Raw genomic sequence first — 21,144 nt, forward strand, 5'->3', positions numbered from 1 at the left:
GCAGTAAATATCAGCCAATTTTGGCTGCACATATAGTATCAGTTGCATGTATCAGCCTGTGATTGGATATAAATATCGATCTGTGTTGACTGTAAACATTGGCCAATATTGGCTGTATCTCTGTACTTCCTCTCAGATGTGCGTTGCTTTTGAGAAAGTCTCTGCTAAATGACACTGTAACAGTCACACTAGGGATTTGTTGTTCAACGTGTGATTAAAGATGTGTTTTTGGATTTTAGGTACGCTGTGGGCATTGCCTACAAATCCGCCCCCAAGCACGAGTGGATCGGCAAGAACTCGGCCTCCTGGGTGCTCTGCCGCTGCAACAACTCCTGGGTGGTCCGCCACAACAGCAAAGAGCTGGCCATCGAGCCGTCGCCTCACCTGCGGCGCGTCGGGGTCCTGTTAGACTACGACGCCGGCTACCTGACCTTTTACGACGCCGTGGGCTCCCAGCACCTGCACACCTTTCACGTCTCCTTCATCCAGCCCGTGTGTCCTGTATTTAATGTGTGGAACAAGTGTCTGACCATTCTCACTGGTCTGCCCATCCCTGATCATTTAGAAGGACTGGATCCCCAAGACTGAACACGACACACAGACCAGGAAATATCTGTTTAAAATGGCCTACATCTCTTTAAAGCTGTGCTGGGTATAACCTGTAAAAACAAGCATTGTGTTCTGTTAAAAACTGTACCTGTAAAACAACTTCTAATGATCCTCCTTAAGAGCTTCTTTTTGCTTTTTACACTTTGGGAGTGAAGTCGAATTAAATGGAACAGGAATGAAGACAAACTGGATTGGCCAAAGCATTGAGGAACAAAGCAAAAATCTAGAAAATGGGAAGGATGAAGTCATGTAGAGAAAAAAGTCAAAACGATGAGGATGCAGGTAAAATATGCAGAACTATGACAGTTAGTGCCAGGTATTAAAAGGAAGTAAATCAAATGACAAAGACTTGGAGTTTACAATTTTAGGTTCTTTTTGATCATAAGTACGGCAGATTGAGAGATGCAGAGGATACGGGGGGGCAAGCTTAACTTAAACTAGATCACTGGTGCAGATGTTTCATACGTGTACCACTATTAGTAAAGGAGGACCAGAAGTAAAGAGAGCAGGACAGGGAGCAGAAGATAAAGAAGGCTATGCAAGGGAAGCTAACTGCGAAGCTAAGTGTAGGAAAAAAAAAACAATTTTTGGCAAATCAGTTGCTAAAGAATTCAAGTGCTTATTGATTACTTAAGTAACTTTCTACAACAAAGACATAACAGCAGTGATCATAAATTATTGGCTGCAAATATAGGCCTGTACTTGCTGTAAATATCAGCATGTGTCAGCTGGATATATTGGCCTTCAAAGGGTGCAAATATACACTTACATTTGCTCCATTTATCAGCCTTTATTGGCTGGATATATCAGCTTTCATCAGCCGTAAATATCAGCCTTCATTGGCTGTATATATTAGCCAGTAATCAGCTGATAATATAAGCAACCATTTGCTGTATTTATCGGCTGTTAATATCAACCTGTGTCGGCTATATATATATTGGCTTGTACCAGCTGTAAATATTGGCTGTCAGCTGAAATTATTGGCTGTATATATCAGCTTTTAACAGCTGTTTATATTGGCCAGTATTGGCTGTAAATCCTGGCCTGTATCAGCTGTTAATATTAGCTTTAATCAGCTGTCAACATCAGCCTATATCAGCCTATATGTGCAGTATATATTGGCCTGTCTCAGCTGTAAATATTGGCCTGAATGAGCTGTCAATATCAGCGTATATTGGTTGTAATCATCAGCTGTACGACTAAGTTGATGGATTTTTAGGCTGGATCTTGTAACTTAAATTCTGAATTGTGTTCTAAAGTTTGAATTTGTAGGTCTAAACTTCATTTATATACAGTTTTGATTTCAGTATCAGCTAAAGTGAATTTGGAATTATCAGATTATTGGACACAACATCCCATATCATGCATCCCAAATGTCCAGCTCATTTTAAAATGTATTCCCAATCTCAGCTAAATCACTGCAGTACCTGTAATCCTAGAGTGTGACATTGATGTCTCTAAGAGATTGTATGACCCAAACAAGTTTCCATACTTTTCTGCAATCACTGATTGGCTGTTACGCTAGAATGACCACGTAGCTTGTTACTTCAATAACCCACTAAAATAAAGTAGTCGCTCTCATTTGTGATACATGACTACCCAGTGCAGCTTTAACCATCACTGCAGACTCTAGAGTTATTTTCACTTGTTTACCATGATTCCTAACCACAACAGTGACTCCAGAAAGAAGCAAACAATCTTCCAAACCGATGACACTAAACAAGGACAAATGGACCAAGCTGAGCTAGGAATTTCTACTTTGAGGCACTTTGGGTCACAAATGGCGACTAGGAAACAAGCCACCAATCAATTTCTAATTCTCACCTTATCTGCGATCGCACTTTGATGACCACTCCCACACACTCACACCTCAGCTTGAATCAATCACGGCTAGAGAGAGGAGCAGAAGTACAGATGTACATTTTGTAAATTCACCCCCGTCCCCCTTATCTCTCCCTCGTTTTAATAAGATGGAACCAAAGTAGCCATTGCTGTCTCTTCAGATGTCTTTACAGAAATTTTACATAACTTAATAAAAGCTTAATTATTTTTAAAAACATACCAGAGGATATAGCATTATGCTAATATTAAAACGCAGGATTCCCTTAAAGGTAGACCTTGTTTTTTGCACATTGTTCATACTTTATTCATGGTTTTATAACCTGCTTCTTCTTGGTGCAATTAACATGCATTTCTATTGGGAACGTGTGGTGTTTTTGTTGACTTATTGTGTTGATCTTTAGCAGCCAGATACCATTTTGATTTAAGGTGTTAAATATGTGTGAAGTGTGTTATGTTTGTAGCCCCAAGTTTTATTCAAGCTAAGGGGTTAAATGCACATTTTAGTGGCTGTTTTTTTATTTCTCACTTTTCTATAAAAGAGCTAACTGAGACATGTTTACTCCTTTTGCTGAAGTGTCTTCCCATTCTACCTTCAAATCTACATTTTTATGTTATTTTACACACTCAAGTCTTATTTAATTCCATTTAAGTGCAGGATATTGTTGGAAAAGGTTGCATATTCTAAAATTTATTGAGACAATACAGCTATAAAAAAGGGGCTGGCCTCAGATTTGCTGCACCTTGATGAACACCGTTGACTCTTCATTTTATTATGGTTTAAGTTCTTTATTTCTTAATATTAGAAAGGACAGACAATTACTTAAAGGTTCTCCAAGGTCAGGAAGATAAACTCCCACTTATTTATCCTGTAATGCATTTCTTTTTTAACTTTATAATGCTAAACGTTGACAAAAATGGCACCTGCCAGTGTAAATACAAAGATCTGGTTGTATGTTTGCTTTGTTTCACTTCCTGGTACACTTTAAAGTATGACAATAACAATCTACTCTTAATTTCTGTGTTCCCCTGGCAGTTATTACAACCGTGTCTCCATTGTATCTGATATGAATATGTAGTGCTTAATTTAATGTCTCCATTTGAACTTTATGACCATGGTGTTCTATGTTCCGTCTCTGTGGACATGTTTATGGAAAAAGGATATGAGCGTTTGCACCGCTGTTGTTTTGGGATATGTCTCTGAGAAGGTCAGAAATAAACGTTCCTTTTCACATAAAACTGGGCTCATTTTTTATCCGGCGAAGACGCGCGGCAGTGTGAGAATGTCAAGTATCGTCTCATAAAGCAGGGAGGAGGGAAATGCCAGGAGTCGCTTCTGAATGTGTCGAGTAAACAAAGACACTTTTGAGCAAATTCAGGCAGCTCAGAATTCAATAAGTTTACTCGGTGGCATTTTGGTCTGTGTAAAGTAGAGTTTGCCATTCAGGGAGACAGCACTCACTGCTGTAAGCATGAATGTATATCTTTTATTATACGATAGCCACTTTTTAGAGCCGTGGCAAACAAAAATCAACAAACCACTACCTCAAAATATGACAATATTAGCCCAAAAACAGGATTTATGATACAGAAAAGTCATGATGCTCATTTATCACTCAGTCATCAGTTTGAGCTCCTTTTGCTCTGCATCTATAGTCCTGCAGGGGTGTTACGAAGCCCAGGCTGCTCTGAACGCATCTCATTATAAATGGAGAAGAGGAGGAGAATGTTAGAAAGCTTAATTTGAGCTGTACCATGACACAAGCAAAACAAGAGTAAATACTGCAGGCTTGTTTTTGATTGATTTTAAGATAGCCCAAAGAGGTTAAAATACTCTGCTTTGCTATTAGCTTGGTCACAATCTCACAATATCAGCCATCTAACTGTGACATAAATGCTGTTATCCTCTACATCAGTGATACTCAACATGTGGCTCCTTTATGTCTTACTTTTAAATATCATTCCTCCAGAAAAACCTTCAAAAAGCAAAACTTCGTTGCCCTTTTTCACAATTTATTGCCACTTTTCTTTCCAATTTTTGCCACTTTTATCCCATTTTTGCCAATTGAAGCTACCTTTTGTCATTGAATACCACTTTTTTCCCAACTTTTTCCCAATTTTTGCCACTTTTTTCCAATTTTCTACCCATTTTTTACCACTCATCATTAAAAACCACTTTGGTCCTAGTTTTTGCTCATTTAGCTGCTTCTTTTTACCACTTTTATCCCATTTTTACCCTTTTTCACCATTTTTTTCACCACTTTTCATCCATTTAAGCTACCTTTTGCCATTAAATACCATTTGTTTCCTATTTTTTGCCCGTTTATGCTACTCTTGACTGCTTTTTGCCCAGTTTAGTCACTTTTCACTCTTTTTTTTTTTTTTTTTTTTGTCAGGTGTTTACCACTTTTGGACTATTTTTTACTACCTGTCACTCTTTTTTTGTCACTTATCACCCGTTTTTGCTACTTTTGGTCCTTTTCCTCCCCATTTTCACACATTTTCACCCTTTTTTGTTGCTTTTTGGCCATTTTTGCCACTTTTACTTTATTGTTATTACTACTTCAAGCTGTTTTTGCCACGTAGACTGTGGTTCTTGCAAAGATATTTTTCAACACTTTGGCTCTTTGGTTGAGCAGGGTTGAGTAAGACTGCTCTACATAAAGAATAAACTTCAACCACCGTCAGAACAGATGTTCCTCAGGGCGTCAAAGCACTTAACAGCCTCAGTACTTTCACAAGTCACCCAGAGATGCTAATGTCACACTCAAAGCCTAGACTTCGGCTCTCTCAGTTCACATGAGTGTATGGATTTCCTGTGGAAGAGGAAGTTGTCGAGTTTATCACTTTAAGCTTCCTGGGGCTCTCCTAATTTTCCCAGGAGTGATTGTTCCCAGACGCTGGGCTTCAGTGGAGGTTTGTTGCTGCACATTTAGCATTAGCCGCAGCTTTGTGTGTGTATTGTTCACTCTGCTCGCTGTTTAAAATGAGTTTACCCAGCACTCTGCTGAGCAAACAATAAAGAGGACACAAAGGCAGTTTACAGGTCAACCTGTGCAAATAATGAAGGTGCTGGGTTGTTTGTCTAAATTGTAACTTGGATCACAAAGTGGATGATAGTGCAGCTGGACTTCTCTCTTATCTTGTCAGATTCATTGATAACAGTCATTTGAGACTTTCTCTACAAATACTGCCGACAAGATGTACTTTGTCTATTTGCCTCTGGCATTTATTTGCATTTATAGCTTCCCTAATAAATTTATATCCAATATCTGTCCAAAGACTGAGTAGATAAGTAGAGGTGGCTTCTTAGTTTCAAAGTGAAGCCAAAGCAAAAATTCCATGACACACCAGTTGCTTCAGTGCAGTCAGTTGCACAATATAGTCCTACATTTAACACATAAACAGCTCTTACCTTCAAATTAGCACTGTTAGCTCTAATTAAACCAGTTAGCATATTAGCTGCTACCATAACTCAAAGGAATACTATCCTCCACTGAAAACACCAACAAATCATCTGAACAAATAACTAACCAATGCTCTGTTAACTAGACACCACCTTAAAACTCTACATTACAATGAAAATTGAGTCTCACCCTCAGTGCTCTTTATTATCCCTCCTAAACTGATGATCTCAACTGTAACCTCAGCTGAAACAGTAAAATACCACCATCATGGTTTCTTCGGGGAAGACTGAAAGACAAAAGCCTTCACTGTGGATAGTCAGTTCAGTCCTCCTCTCACTGATGGCTCTTCCTGCACTGCTGCTGATTGGCAGTATACCAAAGTCTGTGGATAAGTCTACCACAACTCAGCTCAGGCTTGTCCTCACCTGGCCGTTGCATCTGTGTTTATGACACTCAGCTATCTATAGTTCCCTTTGTTTGTTTCTTTATTACATTCACTGATGACTAACATAGAATCCTTCCATACTGTCAATTTCCCTGCATAGTTTTCAGAAGCTCTAAAATCGCCCAGATATAAGTTTCGGTTGGCATCATCTATGTTTATGACACAAATATTCACAGTATAAAATAGGCATGTTGTCTTCAGTGTGACTCTGTGACTGCGGAGTGGTCATCAGAGTGACTGACTGTTGGGTGGTCATCAGAGTGACTCTGTGACTGTTGATTGGTCACCAGAATGACTCTGACTGTTGGGTGGTCATCAGAGTGACTCAGTGACTGCAGAGGGGTCACCACAGTTACTTTTTAAATAGAGTACACTGTTGAATTATTAAACACAGTGCAATGAAAGCACACCCAAAATAGTCCCCATAAAGACACTCTGTCTGCTCTGCCTTCAGATTCTGAAAATCACACTATTGCATCAAACACCTTTCCCTGGCCTTAAATTCCGACCTTTTCCTCCAAGTTAATACAATTTGAGCCAAGTTCAGCAGTTAAATGTGCTTACTGACCCTCCATTGTTTTGGTACAAGACTTTACGTGACATTTCAAACAATCAATACAATAACTCAATGTGTCTGGAGGTTTTGCTGTTGAACTGAAATGCACTGAAAAGGTTGAGGACCATTTTTTTTTATTAACCTCCATCAAGGGCAGGATTTGCTGAGCATGTATGTGTGTTGTTTTTCTCCTCACACCATCGCTACGTCACATACGCTGATGTAGAGCTATATTCACACTTGGGAGCTTGTGCGAAGGTCCGGCAGCTTAAACGGCTCAGGCCTGTTTTTCCCCCAAAGGGCACCTTGGATATACTTTTCACAAAAAGCAGAAACTGTTAGTCATTCAATTTGTCCCCATGGGGCTGGAATGTGAACCGCTGACCTTCCTTCACAAGACCACTTCGCTCTCCTTTAGGCCCACACTGTCCCACTTTTATACATAACATCAGACCAGAGTTGCTTCAGTGTTGCTGTTTTTTTTTTTCTTTTGCTACAACTGCACTTGTGTGGACAGTCTTGAGGCCGTGCATTCCCCAGAGGATTTTTATAGCCAAGTCACATCTCAGAAATAGACCAGACTCCAAAAGAAAGAGCCTCAGTGCTCCTTGGGGAGCTGTGTATGGATTTTATAGGCCTCTTGCCATCATAATGAGTGTGTATGTGTGGTTAGTAGACACGACATGTTTAAGCGGCTGACATTTTCAAGCAAACAGGGAATGGCAGCATTTTTGAGACACGTGCAAAGAGGGCAATAACAGTCCCTGAGGAGTGGGCACTGAAATTGGGGCAGCTTTTTAAAGCAAAGACAGGAAGGACAAAATAAAGCTTGGTTCGACAGTTTTCTGGGGCTCAGAAATGCTTCTAAATGATGATTCATTATCATTTGAATAAGTTAAGACCACACTCACACCTCAAGTATGCTCAAGTATGCAGTCGTCAGAGGAGACTTTTCATCATTTTTTCCATTTTAAGCTGAAAAATCAGCCTTAATTGCTCAGTTCTTAGTGGATATTTATGGTAAGATATGCAAAGACTGCCCCCTCCATATTGCCTTTGGAAAATAATCAGTACTCAAATTGTCCAGCAGATGTCACTGTTAAGTTTCAGGAAAATCAGCCCAGACTGAACTGCCATTTAATAACAGACAGTTATTATCAGCAGAACTACTCCTCTGCATCTCCCTATGGAGCTTATATCTGTGTATGTGTGCTGTATGCTAATGCTTGTGTCAAACAAAAAAGAAATTGCAAGAGAGAAATCAATTGACTGTCGCCTATGGTGGTTAAAAAGCAACATATGCTTATTAGATTCATGCATTTTCATACTGCTTGGGTCAATTGGTTGAGCGTTAAATGCAAGCAGTAATTGTGCCCATTAATTATGAGTTAAATCTCATCAGATATATTCAGATCTTAACATAAATTAGAGATTTAGTGGATAAAATGACTGATGTCTTACTCTTAAGATCTCTTGATAAGTCATTAATTAAAGGGGAAATACAAATAATTCTATCACTGAATCAAATAAATCCAACTGTTTGTCAGGGCAGCTGCCATGATATGTACACTATATTGCCAAAAGTATTTGCTCACCTGCCTTGACTTGCATATAAACTTAACTGACATCCCATTCTTAATCCATAGGGTTTAATATGCCGTCGGTTCACCTTTTGCAGCTATAACAGCTTCAACTCTTCTGGGAAGGCTTTCCACAAGGTTTAGGAGTGTGTTTATGGGAATTTTTCACCATTCTTCCAGAAGCACATTTGTGAGGTCACACACTGATGTTGGACGAGAAGGCCTGGCTCTCAGTCTCTGCTCTAATTCATCCCAAAGGTGTTCTATAGGGTTGAGGTCAGGACTCTGTGCAGGTCAGTCAAGTTCATCCCCACCAAACTCTCTCATCCATGTCTTTATGGACCTTGCTTTGTGCACTGGTGCACAGTCATGTTGGTACAGGAAGAGGCCATCCCCAAACTGTTCCCACAAAGTTGGGAGCATGGAATTGTCCATAATCTCTTGGTATGCTGAAGCATTTAGAGTTCCTTTCACTGGAACTAAGGGGGCAAGCCCAGCTCCTGAAAAACAACCCCACACCATAATCCCCCCTCCACCAAACTTTACACTTGGCACAATGCAGTCAGATAAGTACCGTTCTCCTGGAAAATGCCAAACCCAGACTCTTCCATCAGATTGCCAGATGGAGAAACGTGGTTCGTCACTCCAAAGAACGTATCTCCACTGCTCTAGAGCCCAGTGGCGGCGTGCTTTACAACAATGTATCAACACTTTGCATTGCACTTGGTGATGTATGGCTTGGATGCAGCTGCTCGGCCATGGAAACCCATTCTATGAAGGTCTCTACGCACTGCTCTTGAGCTAATCTGAAGGCCACATGAAGTTTGGAGATCTGTAGCCATTGTCTCTGCAGAAAGTTGGTGACCTCTGCGCACTATGCGCCTCAGCATCTGCTGACCCCGCTCCGTCTTTTTACATGTCCTACGACTTCGTGGCTGAGTTGTTGTTGCCAATCGCTTCCAGTTTGTTATAATACCACTGACAGTTGACTGTGGAATATTTAGGAGAGAGGAAATTTCACGACTGGAGTTGTTGCACATGTGGCATCCTATCACAGTACCACACTGGAATTCACTGAGCGCCTGAGAGTGACCTATTCTCTTACAAATGTTAGTAGAAACAGTCTGCATGCCTAGGTGCTTGATTTTATACACCTGTGGCCATGGAAGTGATTGGAAACCTGATTTACATTATTTGGATGGGTGAGTGAATACTTTTGGCAGTATAGTGTAGCTAGAAGCCTTCACATGGATGGATATATTCATGACAATGCATACTGAATACAATTAGATTAGTTCAAAAGCAATCGACCCATAGTAGCATGAATCCGGTTATGAGGATGCAACAAGCTGTATGCTATAGAGGAGGAGGCTGGGGTGGAGGAGGTGAAGCTTTATGCTATAAAGGAGGAGGCTGGGGTGGAGGAGGTGAAGCTTTATGCTATAAAGGAGGAGGCTGGGGTGGAGGGGGTGAAGCTTTGCCAGCAGCAGCATGGTGCATCAGCATTAATACAAGCAGGGATTAGTGAGAAGTATTTAAATGCATTGCTGAGTTGAGAAAGAGCTGTGATTGGCTGCAGGAGCTGGGAGGTGAAATTTGCTAATCATGGCTGGCATTAACCACCATGTCTTGCACGAACTAACGCAGTCTATGAGGTGCATTTTCTAAGTAATACACCATTGTTTTTGTTTTGTATTTCAAAAAATAAGAGCGAAAAGTAGTTAAAAGTAGCTGTTAAGGCTTGCACTGGAGGCAGTCCCTGAATGTTTTGCAAGAAGCACTTTTAAACAGCTTTTCTCCCTCATTATGTGAAACTGATTGTTGTTGTACTAATTGAGAGCAACGGAATTAAAAAGCTGTGTGCTTACGATGTCACTGTGATTGATATTTTGGGGTGATTGCTCTTTAAAAAGAACTGCAGCTGTAGAGAAGCTTGTTGTGTCTTTTTTATGGTTAGAGTAGAGAAAATGTGCATGAGTCATGACTGCAGGCCTAATGTTCTATGAGTGTTTTGAAAAGATCAATACGCAATCAGCAGCTTGTGGTCATTTTCTTTACTCCTGAAGGGGATTCTGTTGGAAGCCTGATTGTGTTTATGTTCCCTTTATGTGTAAGATTTCAGCTTGCACTAACTTTCTAATTGCACGCAATCTTCTGGAAACCCAGCATGCATATGCAGCACAAATAAGCGTATAGCCGAGTCATTGCTTTGAAGATATACTATGCACTCAGACAGTTAAAAGAAAACGAAAAGAACTTGCATTTTCTAGCCTAACAAGTAAAAGAGAAGAACTTTTCCACACTAAGGTCCAGCAAGGACAAACTTTATCATTCCATCCAATCAGCATCACCACATGCAGACAGTAAGCTGACTGAGAGGTGATTCATTTGAATTCAAGATAGTGTTCGCTTGGTTGAGCGGGATTGTTTGTGTCACAGGGGAGGCAAAACAGAAAACAAGTCTGCATTAGTCTTATTTTGAAAATTGGACTGTCTTTCCTATTCGTTCCATCCTATTGTTTGTGTTTCAACTGTGGTCACATGACGGATAAACTCTGCCGCAGCAGGATTCATCAAGGATGTTGTATGTCTGAGAGATTGTCCTTCAATTAGAAACAGACAGGCCCATGTCTGTTTGGTATGTCCCACTGAGGAGTCCTTGAGCAAGGTGTTCCATCCTCCAGAGAGGCCGATGTGTGGGCTGTGCCTTGTTTTCTCAGGTGGCCATTATCCTTCCACAGTATTATTAAACATTTCAACATAAAAAGCCACAATCAGAGAATTCTTAAACCAGCTCTGACAAAATAATTGCTGGTATGAAAGTCATAATAATGGGAAGGTTAGCACAGACATAGAGAGCAGCGACAGGCCTCTCTGTGGAGTTAAAGGTGGCTTTGGCATTGAAAGGAAGGGGGACAATTTAAGTTTCTCAGACCCTGATTACACAATGCATTAACAGGGATTTACAATTCCTATAAAAAAGTAGTCCCACAGTGATTGAAACTGGGATCACCTGAGTGCAATGAATGTGTCTCAAGCGATTGTAGTCTAAAGACACCTTTGTCTGAAAGATCCATTCACTGGTTAATGAGTATCCATGGCTACCATTAAACAATGAAGACAAAAGAACACGCCCTAGTGTCAAGGTGTAGAGCAGGGGTCATCAAGAACATTCGCACAAGAGCCAGATTTAGTCCTGACAGAAACTCTGGGGACAAGACTTTCAAATACACAAAAATTAAGTAAATATTTTGGGTTTGACTGAAATATTACTATAGTAGTATTTTTATTTTCTTTCAAAATGCAGGACATTTTTAGTCATTACGGTGAGATCTATCCCTATTGTCTATAATGCAGAGGGCCACAGGAGCCTGACAACAGAGGTGGCTGGGCCCCTGAAAATCCCAGAGAATGGCTCCTCCACAATTGTACTAGCTTTAGTACTAGCATTAATTCATTTTTGACACTTTTAACCCCTTTTTGCCTCTCTAACCAAAATTTTGCAAGATTTTAACACCTTTTGAAACCAATTTTCTTGCATGTTGTATCCCCATAGTGCCAATTTTATCCATTTTTGCCACTTTTCTTCTATTTGTGTCACTTTTGAACCCCTATTCGTTATTTTTGCAACTATAAAACCAATTTTTGCCACATTAAACACATTTTTGATACTTTCTGCCTCTGTAACACATTTTTGCTATTCTTTAACCCATATAATCCACTTTTCCTGTATGTTTTATCCCGTTTGTGCCACTTTTTATCTATTTTGCCACTTTTTAACCCCTTTTCATGACTTTTTTTTGCACTATTTTTTGTCATTTGTAAACAACTTTTGATACTCTTTGCCGTTTTTTCTCTTTTATCAATTTTTGCCAAATTTTAACCACTTTTCACTACTTCCAAATTTTGTCTCTTTTTGCCACTTATCACCTATTTTGCTACTCTCTAACCCCTTTTCACCATTTCATCTGGTCATTTTTGCAGCACTTCTGCCAACCTTAACCCGTTTTTTAAATATCTACTAATCATGACAATAACTTTCAGCAAAAACAGATCAAATGTTGAGTCATTCTAAAGTTATTTCAATATTAATTGTTGTGGGATTGATTTAACAGCTGCAGACATGTAAAGCCAAAGGATACTCTTAAAACCACAACATCTTCTTCTCCTCCTTTTCTGAATCTAATGATCTTCTGGGGGCCGGACAGGAAGCTCTGGGGGGCCTAATATGGCCCCTGGGCTGCCAGTTGATGATCAGTGGTGTAGAGGTTAGAAAGCTTAGGAAAGTAGTCCATCCCCACAGCCAGCACCAAGTCCTCACAACTTTGCTAATTGCAATCAATGACCAAATGAGTTGAGGAAGCTGGGCAGCGTCAATGGCAAAAAGGCTGTCTGGGCAGTAGTACCTATCTGTTACCTTGGAAACACCTTTAGGACAGCTCAGAGCTTTATTTTTCCTGGTTTGATTCACATGATACCTCTAGAAATTAGCTCCTGCATAAAAATGTGCCCAGGGCAAACTTGCTGGTGAAACCACATAGCAGACTTGGCCAGGCATACCTACCCCCTGACCTTGCTGTTACTTGGCTTTAACCTCTGCTTGTTGAGGTAAGAAAGCTAAAATGAGGGTGGCCCTACTCTTTAGCCCTATTTGAAGACTAGCTGCATAGGAACCCCATTTTTGGGGAGGCGGCGTCGCCACAAGGACCTAATGGTCATACTTGATGATGCCGTGAGAAATTGTTAACCAGGAGCGCTCATAGCTAGTTTCCTGGTTTCAAGATGGAAAAGTCAGAGGTCAAATTCCCCTCTTTAGCCAGCAATTAGCCTTATAATGAGCTGTACCCCTACTAGCCTCTTGGTAACCTTCAGTCTTGGTGGGGTCAAGAACTCTCGTCTTGAGTGGTCATAACTACCACTTATGCTAAGAGTATCCTCTGGTGAGGCTTTTTTCCTCGAGTGATGAAGACAGAAAGCTAAAACAAGGGTACTCCACATCTTAGCCAGCAATTACAACTCATCCCGTAGGTCCTAATTTCAGGCTTGCTGCTTGGGGACCCACACTTGAAGAGTTGAAGACCCTACAAGGGCCCATAGGCCGTCTTTGACAGTAACACCAACTAGTGACCTTTGGAAAACCCTCCATAGCTCGTTTCATACCTCAAATCTCAAGATACTAAGGTTATAAAGTTAATAAAGGGTTAGTCCACCTCTTTACTCAGCAATTAGCCCTCACACAAGTCAAGCTAATTGCTGGCTAGCTGCTTGGGGATTTGGAGATAGCAGTTTGTTGCCTGTTCAGCCTTGCTTTCAGCACTCCTGAGCATAGTCGATATAATTCTCTGGAAAAATCCAACTTTTTCTCTCAAGCATGTGGCTCATGACTTAATAGCATCACTAACTTCTGGGAAATCAACTGTGGCTTTCTCCCACACTCGCTTCAGTCTCATTCCCAAGCTCACTATCACCGAAGAGGTGAGCTGACAGATACGGGGTCGCTAATGAGAATTGTGTCTGATGCAGCTTCTTATCAGGACCCCCCTTAACTCTCGCTACCTCCTAAATAACACCAAAGCTACCCCCTCCTCACCAATACCTCTTTTGAATATTTGTTTTTTTTTTTTTTTAAAGGCTCCTCATTTCTGCTTTATACCATTTGATCTTAATCAGAGACTTGTTATGTATGCTCCCTTCTTGCATTCTAATCTTCAGCAGCCGACAAGGCACCAGAGGCTTTTGTGATGAACAATTTAGTCTATTGATCAGACAAGGCCTGGGGCACGATTAGAGCCAGAGGGAGGAATGATCACTTTACTAATGAAAAGGCTTTTGGAAAGTTCTGTTAGGAAGTAGAAAGTTGTACTCAACCCATCAAGCTTAAAATGTATCCTCAAAGTCAAATACTTAGAAGAAAATTCCCATTGACTGTCTGTCCATGTTGTGATCTAATATGATAATAAATGATTATTATTTGTTGCCTCCAATTTCCATTTCTGAATTCTTTATTTATGCCCAACTTTTTTTGAACAACCAGTGTTCTTGAATTCCTCAATTTCTTAGCATTCCCCTCCCAAAACTCAAACGCTACATGTTCTTTCCTACCTAACCAATCACTAGCATATTTTCTCTTTGGCATAGGGCACTGATCATCAACTGGTGGCCCAGGGGCCATATTAGACCCCCTAAAGCTTCCTGTCCGGCCCCCAGAAGATCATTAGATTCAGAAAAGGTGGAGAAGAAGATGTTGTGGTTTTAAGAGTATCCTTTGGCTTTACATGTCTGCAGCTGCTAAATCAATCCCACAAACAATTTTAAGATAATTTTTACTTTAGACTTTAACTTTAGAATGACTCAACATTTGATCTGTTTTTGCTGAAATTTATTGTCATAATTAGTAGATATTTAAAAAAAAAAAGGTTAAGGTTGGCAGAAGTGCTGCAAAAATGACCAGATGAAATGGTCAAAAGGGGTTAGAGAGTAGCAAAATAGGTGAAAAGTGGCAAAAAGAGACAAAATTTGGCAGGAATAGTGGTGAAAAGTGGTAAAATTTGGCAAAAATTGGTAAAAGAGAAGTAAAGGACAAAGAGTATCAAAATTGTTTACAAATGACAAAAAAATAGTGCAAAAAAAGTCATGAAAAGGGGTTAAAAAGTGTCAAAAATAGAAGAAAGTGGCAAAATAGATTTAAAAAAGTGGCACAAGGGATAAATCATGCAGGAAAAGTGGGTTAAATGGGTTAAAGAATGGCAAAAATGTGTTACAGAGGGAGAAAGTATCAAAAATGTGTTTAATGTGGCAAAAAATGTTGAAAAAATGAAAAGGGGATCAGAAGTGACAAAAATAGAAGAAAAGTGGCAAAAATGGATAAAATTGGCACTATGGGGATACAACATGCAAGAAAATTGGTTTCAAAAGGTGTTAAAATCTTGCAAAAATTTAGTTAAAGAGGCAAAAAGGGGTTAAAAGTGTCAAAAATCAGTTAATACTAGTACTTAATCACACTTGTGGAGGGGCCATTCTCTGGGATTTTCAGGGGCCCAGCCACCTCTGTTGTCAGGCTCCTTGTGCCCTGCTGCATTTTAGATAATAGGGATAGATCTCACTGGTAATGACTAAAAATGCATTTTTAAAGACAGTACAAATACTACTACAGTAATATTTCAGTCAAACCCAAAATATTCATCTAATTTTTGTGTATTTTAAAGTCCAGCCCCCAGAGTTTCTGTCAGGACTAAATCTGGCCCTTGTGCGAATGTTCTTGATGACCCCAGGCATAGGGTCGGGGAATGATCATTTTAGGAATGAAAAGCCTTCCAGAGGGTCTTCTAGGAAGTCGGAAGTAGCACTCAGAGGCATTAGGCTTCAAAATGTTTCATTAGAAATTAATAACAGAAGACATAAAGAGTAAGTAGAAGAAAAATGTCAAAGTAAATTTCCTGTATTCCATCTTTTGTTGACCTGATTGTTGACCTGATGCCTTGAATTACTTCAGATGGAAAGACTGTTCGTCTTCCTTTTACTTTTAAACGTTGATTATCTTCTGTTGACTTGGCTGACTTCCTTCCATTGACTTGATCGTCTTTTGATGGCCTTACAATTGAACATCAACATCACTGACTTTTATAGACTTGATCAACTCCCGTCCAACCCAAAGTCCCCCTGGCATGACTGCTTTCCTTCCATCTTCTGTTGACGTGACTCTCTTACATAGACTTAATAATACTGACAACTTGATCATCTGCTGACAGCCTGACTGTCTTTCACTGACTTTAACATCTTCCTCTCACTTGAACGTCTTCTGGTGACTTGATTAACCTCAGCAGATTTCAACCTCTTTTGTTGCCTTAATCGACTTCAGATGACTTGACGGTCTTTCTTTTACTTGCTCATCGTTAAAGAGTTGATCATCTTCTATCAACCTGATAATCTTTTTACGTCTTCATCATTCAATGTTGAGTTTATTGTCTTCAATTGACTTGTGTTGAACCTATAGTCTTCTCCTTGCATCACTGCTGTCTTCATCATCTTCCGTTGACTTCAACCTCTTTTGGTGTCTTGATCGTCTTCACATGACTTGACTGACATCCTTCAGCTCAATCATCCTCCAATATCCACATCTTCTGTTACTAGATTCTCTTACATTGACTTAACTTATATTGACTTGAGCATATTCTGATGCCCTGATGATCTGCTGTCAGCCTGACTGTCCTCCATTAATTTGGTGGTTTTCCATCAACAAGATCGACTCTTTTTGGCTTGATAATCTCCCCGTATCTTGATCAAGCAACACAAACTTCAATTGTTGACTTGATTGACTTCAGACTGGCTTCTTTTTACTCAATCATTAAGTTCGTCTTTTATGAACTTGTACATTGTTGTTTGTTTTTCTAATGTGGACTTTATTGTCTATTAACTTGATCAACTTTTGTCAAACCCATCGTCTTCCCCTGGCATGACAGTCGACCTTTGACTTGATCGTCTTCTTTTTGTTCTCCTGTTCAGTGTGTTGTTGTGTATGTCTTTCAATAACTTGATTGACTTCTACTGACTTCATTTTCTATCAGTGTGATCATGTTTTGTGGCCTGAGTGTCTTCCATTGACTTGAATGTCTTCCCACCACTGACTAAATCAGCTCCAGTTGGACTGATCACCTTCTGTTGTCTTGATCAACATCAGACGACTTGACTAACTTCCTTTTACCTAATCCTTGTCTTTTTATTTGATTGACGCCTCCCTGGTGAGGTGTTCTGAGCATGTCCCACTGGGAGGAGACCCCGGGGAAGACCCAGGACAAGCTAGAGAGACTATGTCGCTCAGCTGGCCTGGGAACGCCTCGGGATCCCCCGGGAAGTCTGGGCTTCCCTGCTTAGGCTGCTGCCCCCGTGACCCGACCTCGGATAAGCGGAGGAAGATGGATGGATGGACGGATGGATGGATGTAATCCACTGACATCACTTGACTCTCAGTGACCAGCATCTTCCATCGATCTTGTCTTTTCTGGGTCTTTCTGTTTATTTGATTGGATGCTGAAGAGAGACAGGAAATATGTGGTAGAGAGTAGGAAAGATAAACATCCTTAACTTGGTTTTCAACTGTATCGTAGGAGCCGTCTTCCTTCCAATTCCACTCCCCCATCCTTAATTTATTTCCTGTTTTCTTTCCTGACAATATTTCTCTCCTGCCTCTCTTCTTTAGCTTTCCCTTCCCAGCTCACTTCAACATTGCATTTTCTTTCTCACCTTCTTAATCACTCAATTATTTCCTCTTTAATAGTGGAGCAGTTTTATCCATACAGCCAGTCAAGAATCCAATTAGTTTGCGCCTCTCAATCATAAAATCTTCAGTCAGGTTGAAACAAACTTGGGCCGACATGCTTTTACTGCCTCGCTTCCCAATTAGGAGACAATAATTCATTGCACTCCAAATGGGCGAGGGCTTTTGTGCACTCGAGTAATTGGAAAAGAAAATATAAGGTAGTAAAGAGAGGGGCACAAGCAAGCAATGAGGAGTGACAAAGGCGTGAATGAAAGGTAGAAGATGCAGAGAGGCATTCGTTTTTTTTTGTTTTTTTTAGCCATTTCTGCTCATTTCTTCTCACATCAAAGTTCAGAAAAAGAGACATTTTTTCTTAAGCAGTCTTATCAGACGGGGTGGAATGCAGGCTGTGTGAGGACTCTGGTGCCTTTCATATCTGTTTTTAAAATTCAAGGCAGTGTCCCTTGTATCAGCAATACATGGCCTTTCATTTTTATAAGGAAAGTACTAGAGAGGGTCTGTGACCCGGCAAGGTGGAAGAACAAACAAGTCCTTCTTTGTGTGTGCTTGTTTGTGTGCTGTTGTACTTCTGTACTTGTAAAGAGACAAATTGAGTTTTGCGACCTTGTGTCTGGAGAGACAGCATTTTAGAGACGTGAGCCGACTCCAGTCTGGACCTTGGTATGGTGTTAATATTTTGGATGCAGTTATTTGGCAGGAGGAAATCAACAAATGGTCGGGGTAGTCGGTTATGTTTAAGGACACAGGATTAGAAATACTACGTCTTCATTTATCTTCAAATCAATAACTTTGATTCTCCCTGGTGCAAATGTCACAATTTGGTTCAGCAAAAATAACGTAAAATAGGTGACCACATAAATCAGTGTTACTCCACCCTGTTCAACCAAAGAGCCAAATTGTATGCTCCCCCTGAAGAAAATTTTGAATATTTCATATTTAAAAGCATCAATCTGATGCATTTAAAGAGTAAAAATCAAGCAGAATTACAAGACAGTATGAATGTATAAGAAAGTATCTATCTATACATGGTCACATTATGCTATATAAGAAACGAGACTGACAACTTCTCTCATGAAATGCGCAACAGCAAAACTTTAATGTAGTCGCTCAGATGTGCAAATGGCCTATCAGTATCACCATTAAGTACAGACCCTGACAATGACAAACTTTAGACCACACTTATGTATGACAGACCTGTACAGCCACATTATGTATTAATGCCGCATATGTAATAACCCTAACCACAGGACTTAGTGTGGGCTCCAAGGTATGCCCTACCCAACCGCTTAGTGACTTATGCCTAAACCTAACCCCCTTCAGGGGTCTAGACTAAACACCTACCCTACTACCTTGCCCTAACCCCTTAGTGGCTTAGAAAATGCGGCGTTATTACATGATGGATGGAAAATGTATTACATTATTACATAATGCAGCGTTATTACATAATGCGGCACTACAAGGCCGTACATGCTAACCAGCCAAGCAGCTCCATACACAGCTCACTGCGCATCAGTGTTGCCAGATACAGCTGATAGTTTCCAGCCCAAAACTTGTCCAAAAACCACCAGAATGCACAAAAAAACGCCCAATAATCAATATTTAGTGCTTTTTCTTTTGAATGACGTAAAAAACTCCATCAAAGTCCACTGACAGCTTAAGTACACCAAAAATAACTCCAGAAAGACAAGCAACAACAGTCAACCATCACAACATACTGATTTCAGGTGCATGACCACCACCTGCATCTCTGTTCCTCAAAAAAACGGCAGATCTGATGAAGCACAACAACATAACAGAATTAATCTGTATATTTCATATCATCGATATAGCAACTGTTTAGGGTTATACACACACTCCACTTTCAGAGAGATAAGTAGACTTATAACAGTTATTATAAGTTACAGGACACAGACATGGTTGTATTATCTCACCTTTAGATGCTGGGAGTTGCTCCTATAACACACCAATGAAGAGCGCAGAAACATCTGATCATAACAGCTGCCTACATCAGCGTATGTGGCAGATGAGTGTGCAGTACAATAACATGAGGCTAATTCAGAACTCTTCTCACCAGAGGGTTTTGCTTGCTATAATGTATGATACTGAAGCGTTCGACTTTTTGTTTACTTTATCAGGACCCCCACTCTTGCTGTACAACAGGACGTTTTCCAGCTTTGTATAAGCTTTCGCTAACTCAGTGCAGGCTACTGTGGGCTGTAGCCAAAGCCATAAACAACAAAATTTGCCGTCTTTATCGGTCTCTGAGAGCTTAGCTCACTCATGCGCGCTCTCTCTCAATCAAGTCACGGCTCCCTCCACTGAACTCTACAGGATACTCAGAGTGACTGACAGGCTTCAGAAGCGCTGCTGTAAGTTTGATACGGTCACTGCTCTCCATGGTAAAGTGGAAGAAAGTTCTTTGGTCTGATGGAGCTTTTTTTTTTGCCATCAGACAAGACGTCACAATGCACCATTCCCACAGTGGTGGCAGCATCATGCTGTGGGGGTGCTTCTTGGCATCCAGCCTTGGAAGGCCAAAATAGCCAAGTTAAATTGATCGTGACTGATTTATAAAATCAAAAAAGGGGTGAATATTTTTTATTGGTATTGTACGCCAAAGTGAGGTAATACAGCTCTTTTAAAATGTAATTTTCTCCATTAACACCAGGAATAATAAAACCATAAAGTAATACATGGATTTTAAACTTTCTCATGTAAAAATTATTCCTATCTAAAGAAGGAACCTGTCAAAACCTACCATCTGAAATTCTCAGCTAGTGTATGCTATAATCAGCCAATTACTCAGACTCTAGAGAGGCACTAGGGTTCATTTTTCCCATTAAAACCAATGTTAAAGTCCTTTTTTACATCTAGAATTAAGTAATAAACAAGGAGTACTATCTGCCTGTTCAAATGATACCTTACTCAGGCTTTCTGTTACAAAACCACAAGCTAAGCCAGACATAACCTTGATGGAACGGGCCGTTTGTTGAGACTCTAAAAATGAAAGTTCCCTTTTTGCAGCTGCTTTCACAGGTTCGGTTGTACACAAAGTCTGCAGAGAGCCCCTTCAAGTTTATCAGGAGGGAATAAAAATGTCCAGTGAAAGGACACGGAGATACACCGCCTTTGTGAGAGAGTTTGTTTGTACGGTTGAGGATAAGAGTACGACAATGTGAGAAGACAGAAAACATGAAGTTGGTGAGACTGTGTGCGAGCGGAGAGAGAGAATGTGTGAGATTAGGTGTATTTTTGTGTGAAGGAGAGAGAGAGAGAGGAGACGGGGGAAGAAAAGGTGAGAGGAAGATGCACATTTGTATATGGATGTGCAAATGTATTGGTGTCTGCGTGCCAGCTTGTGGCAGCGTTTGTTCTTGCCTGAGTGCGTTTGCACAGAGGAGAACGGATATGACAGGCCTGTCTGTTGTCTC

The 21,144-nt window shown here is 40.3% G+C and overlaps 1 protein-coding gene and 1 long non-coding RNA gene across 5 annotated transcripts in view; one reads left to right on the forward strand and one right to left on the reverse strand.

Annotated features, from left to right (window-relative positions):
- LOC121506454 (E3 ubiquitin-protein ligase Midline-1-like) overlaps nt 1-3,647 on the forward strand; it is an 83,782-nt gene extending 80,135 nt beyond the window's left edge. For all 4 annotated transcript variants that reach the window (XM_041782272.1, XM_041782275.1, XM_041782273.1 and 1 more), the window contains one exon: nt 240-3,647. In XM_041782272.1, coding sequence (XP_041638206.1) covers nt 240-588 — 349 coding nt within the window. In that variant the 3' untranslated portion in view covers nt 589-3,647. The remainder of the gene's footprint in view (nt 1-239) is intronic.
- The window catches only part of LOC121506456, a 167,573-nt gene that overhangs the window by 61,403 nt on the left and 85,026 nt on the right, over nt 1-21,144 (reverse strand). The gene's annotated exons all lie outside the window — the stretch shown is intronic.

Source organism: Cheilinus undulatus, linkage group 24 (assembly GCF_018320785.1).
Source record: "Cheilinus undulatus linkage group 24, ASM1832078v1, whole genome shotgun sequence".
NCBI lineage: Eukaryota > Metazoa > Chordata > Actinopteri > Labriformes > Labridae > Cheilinus > Cheilinus undulatus.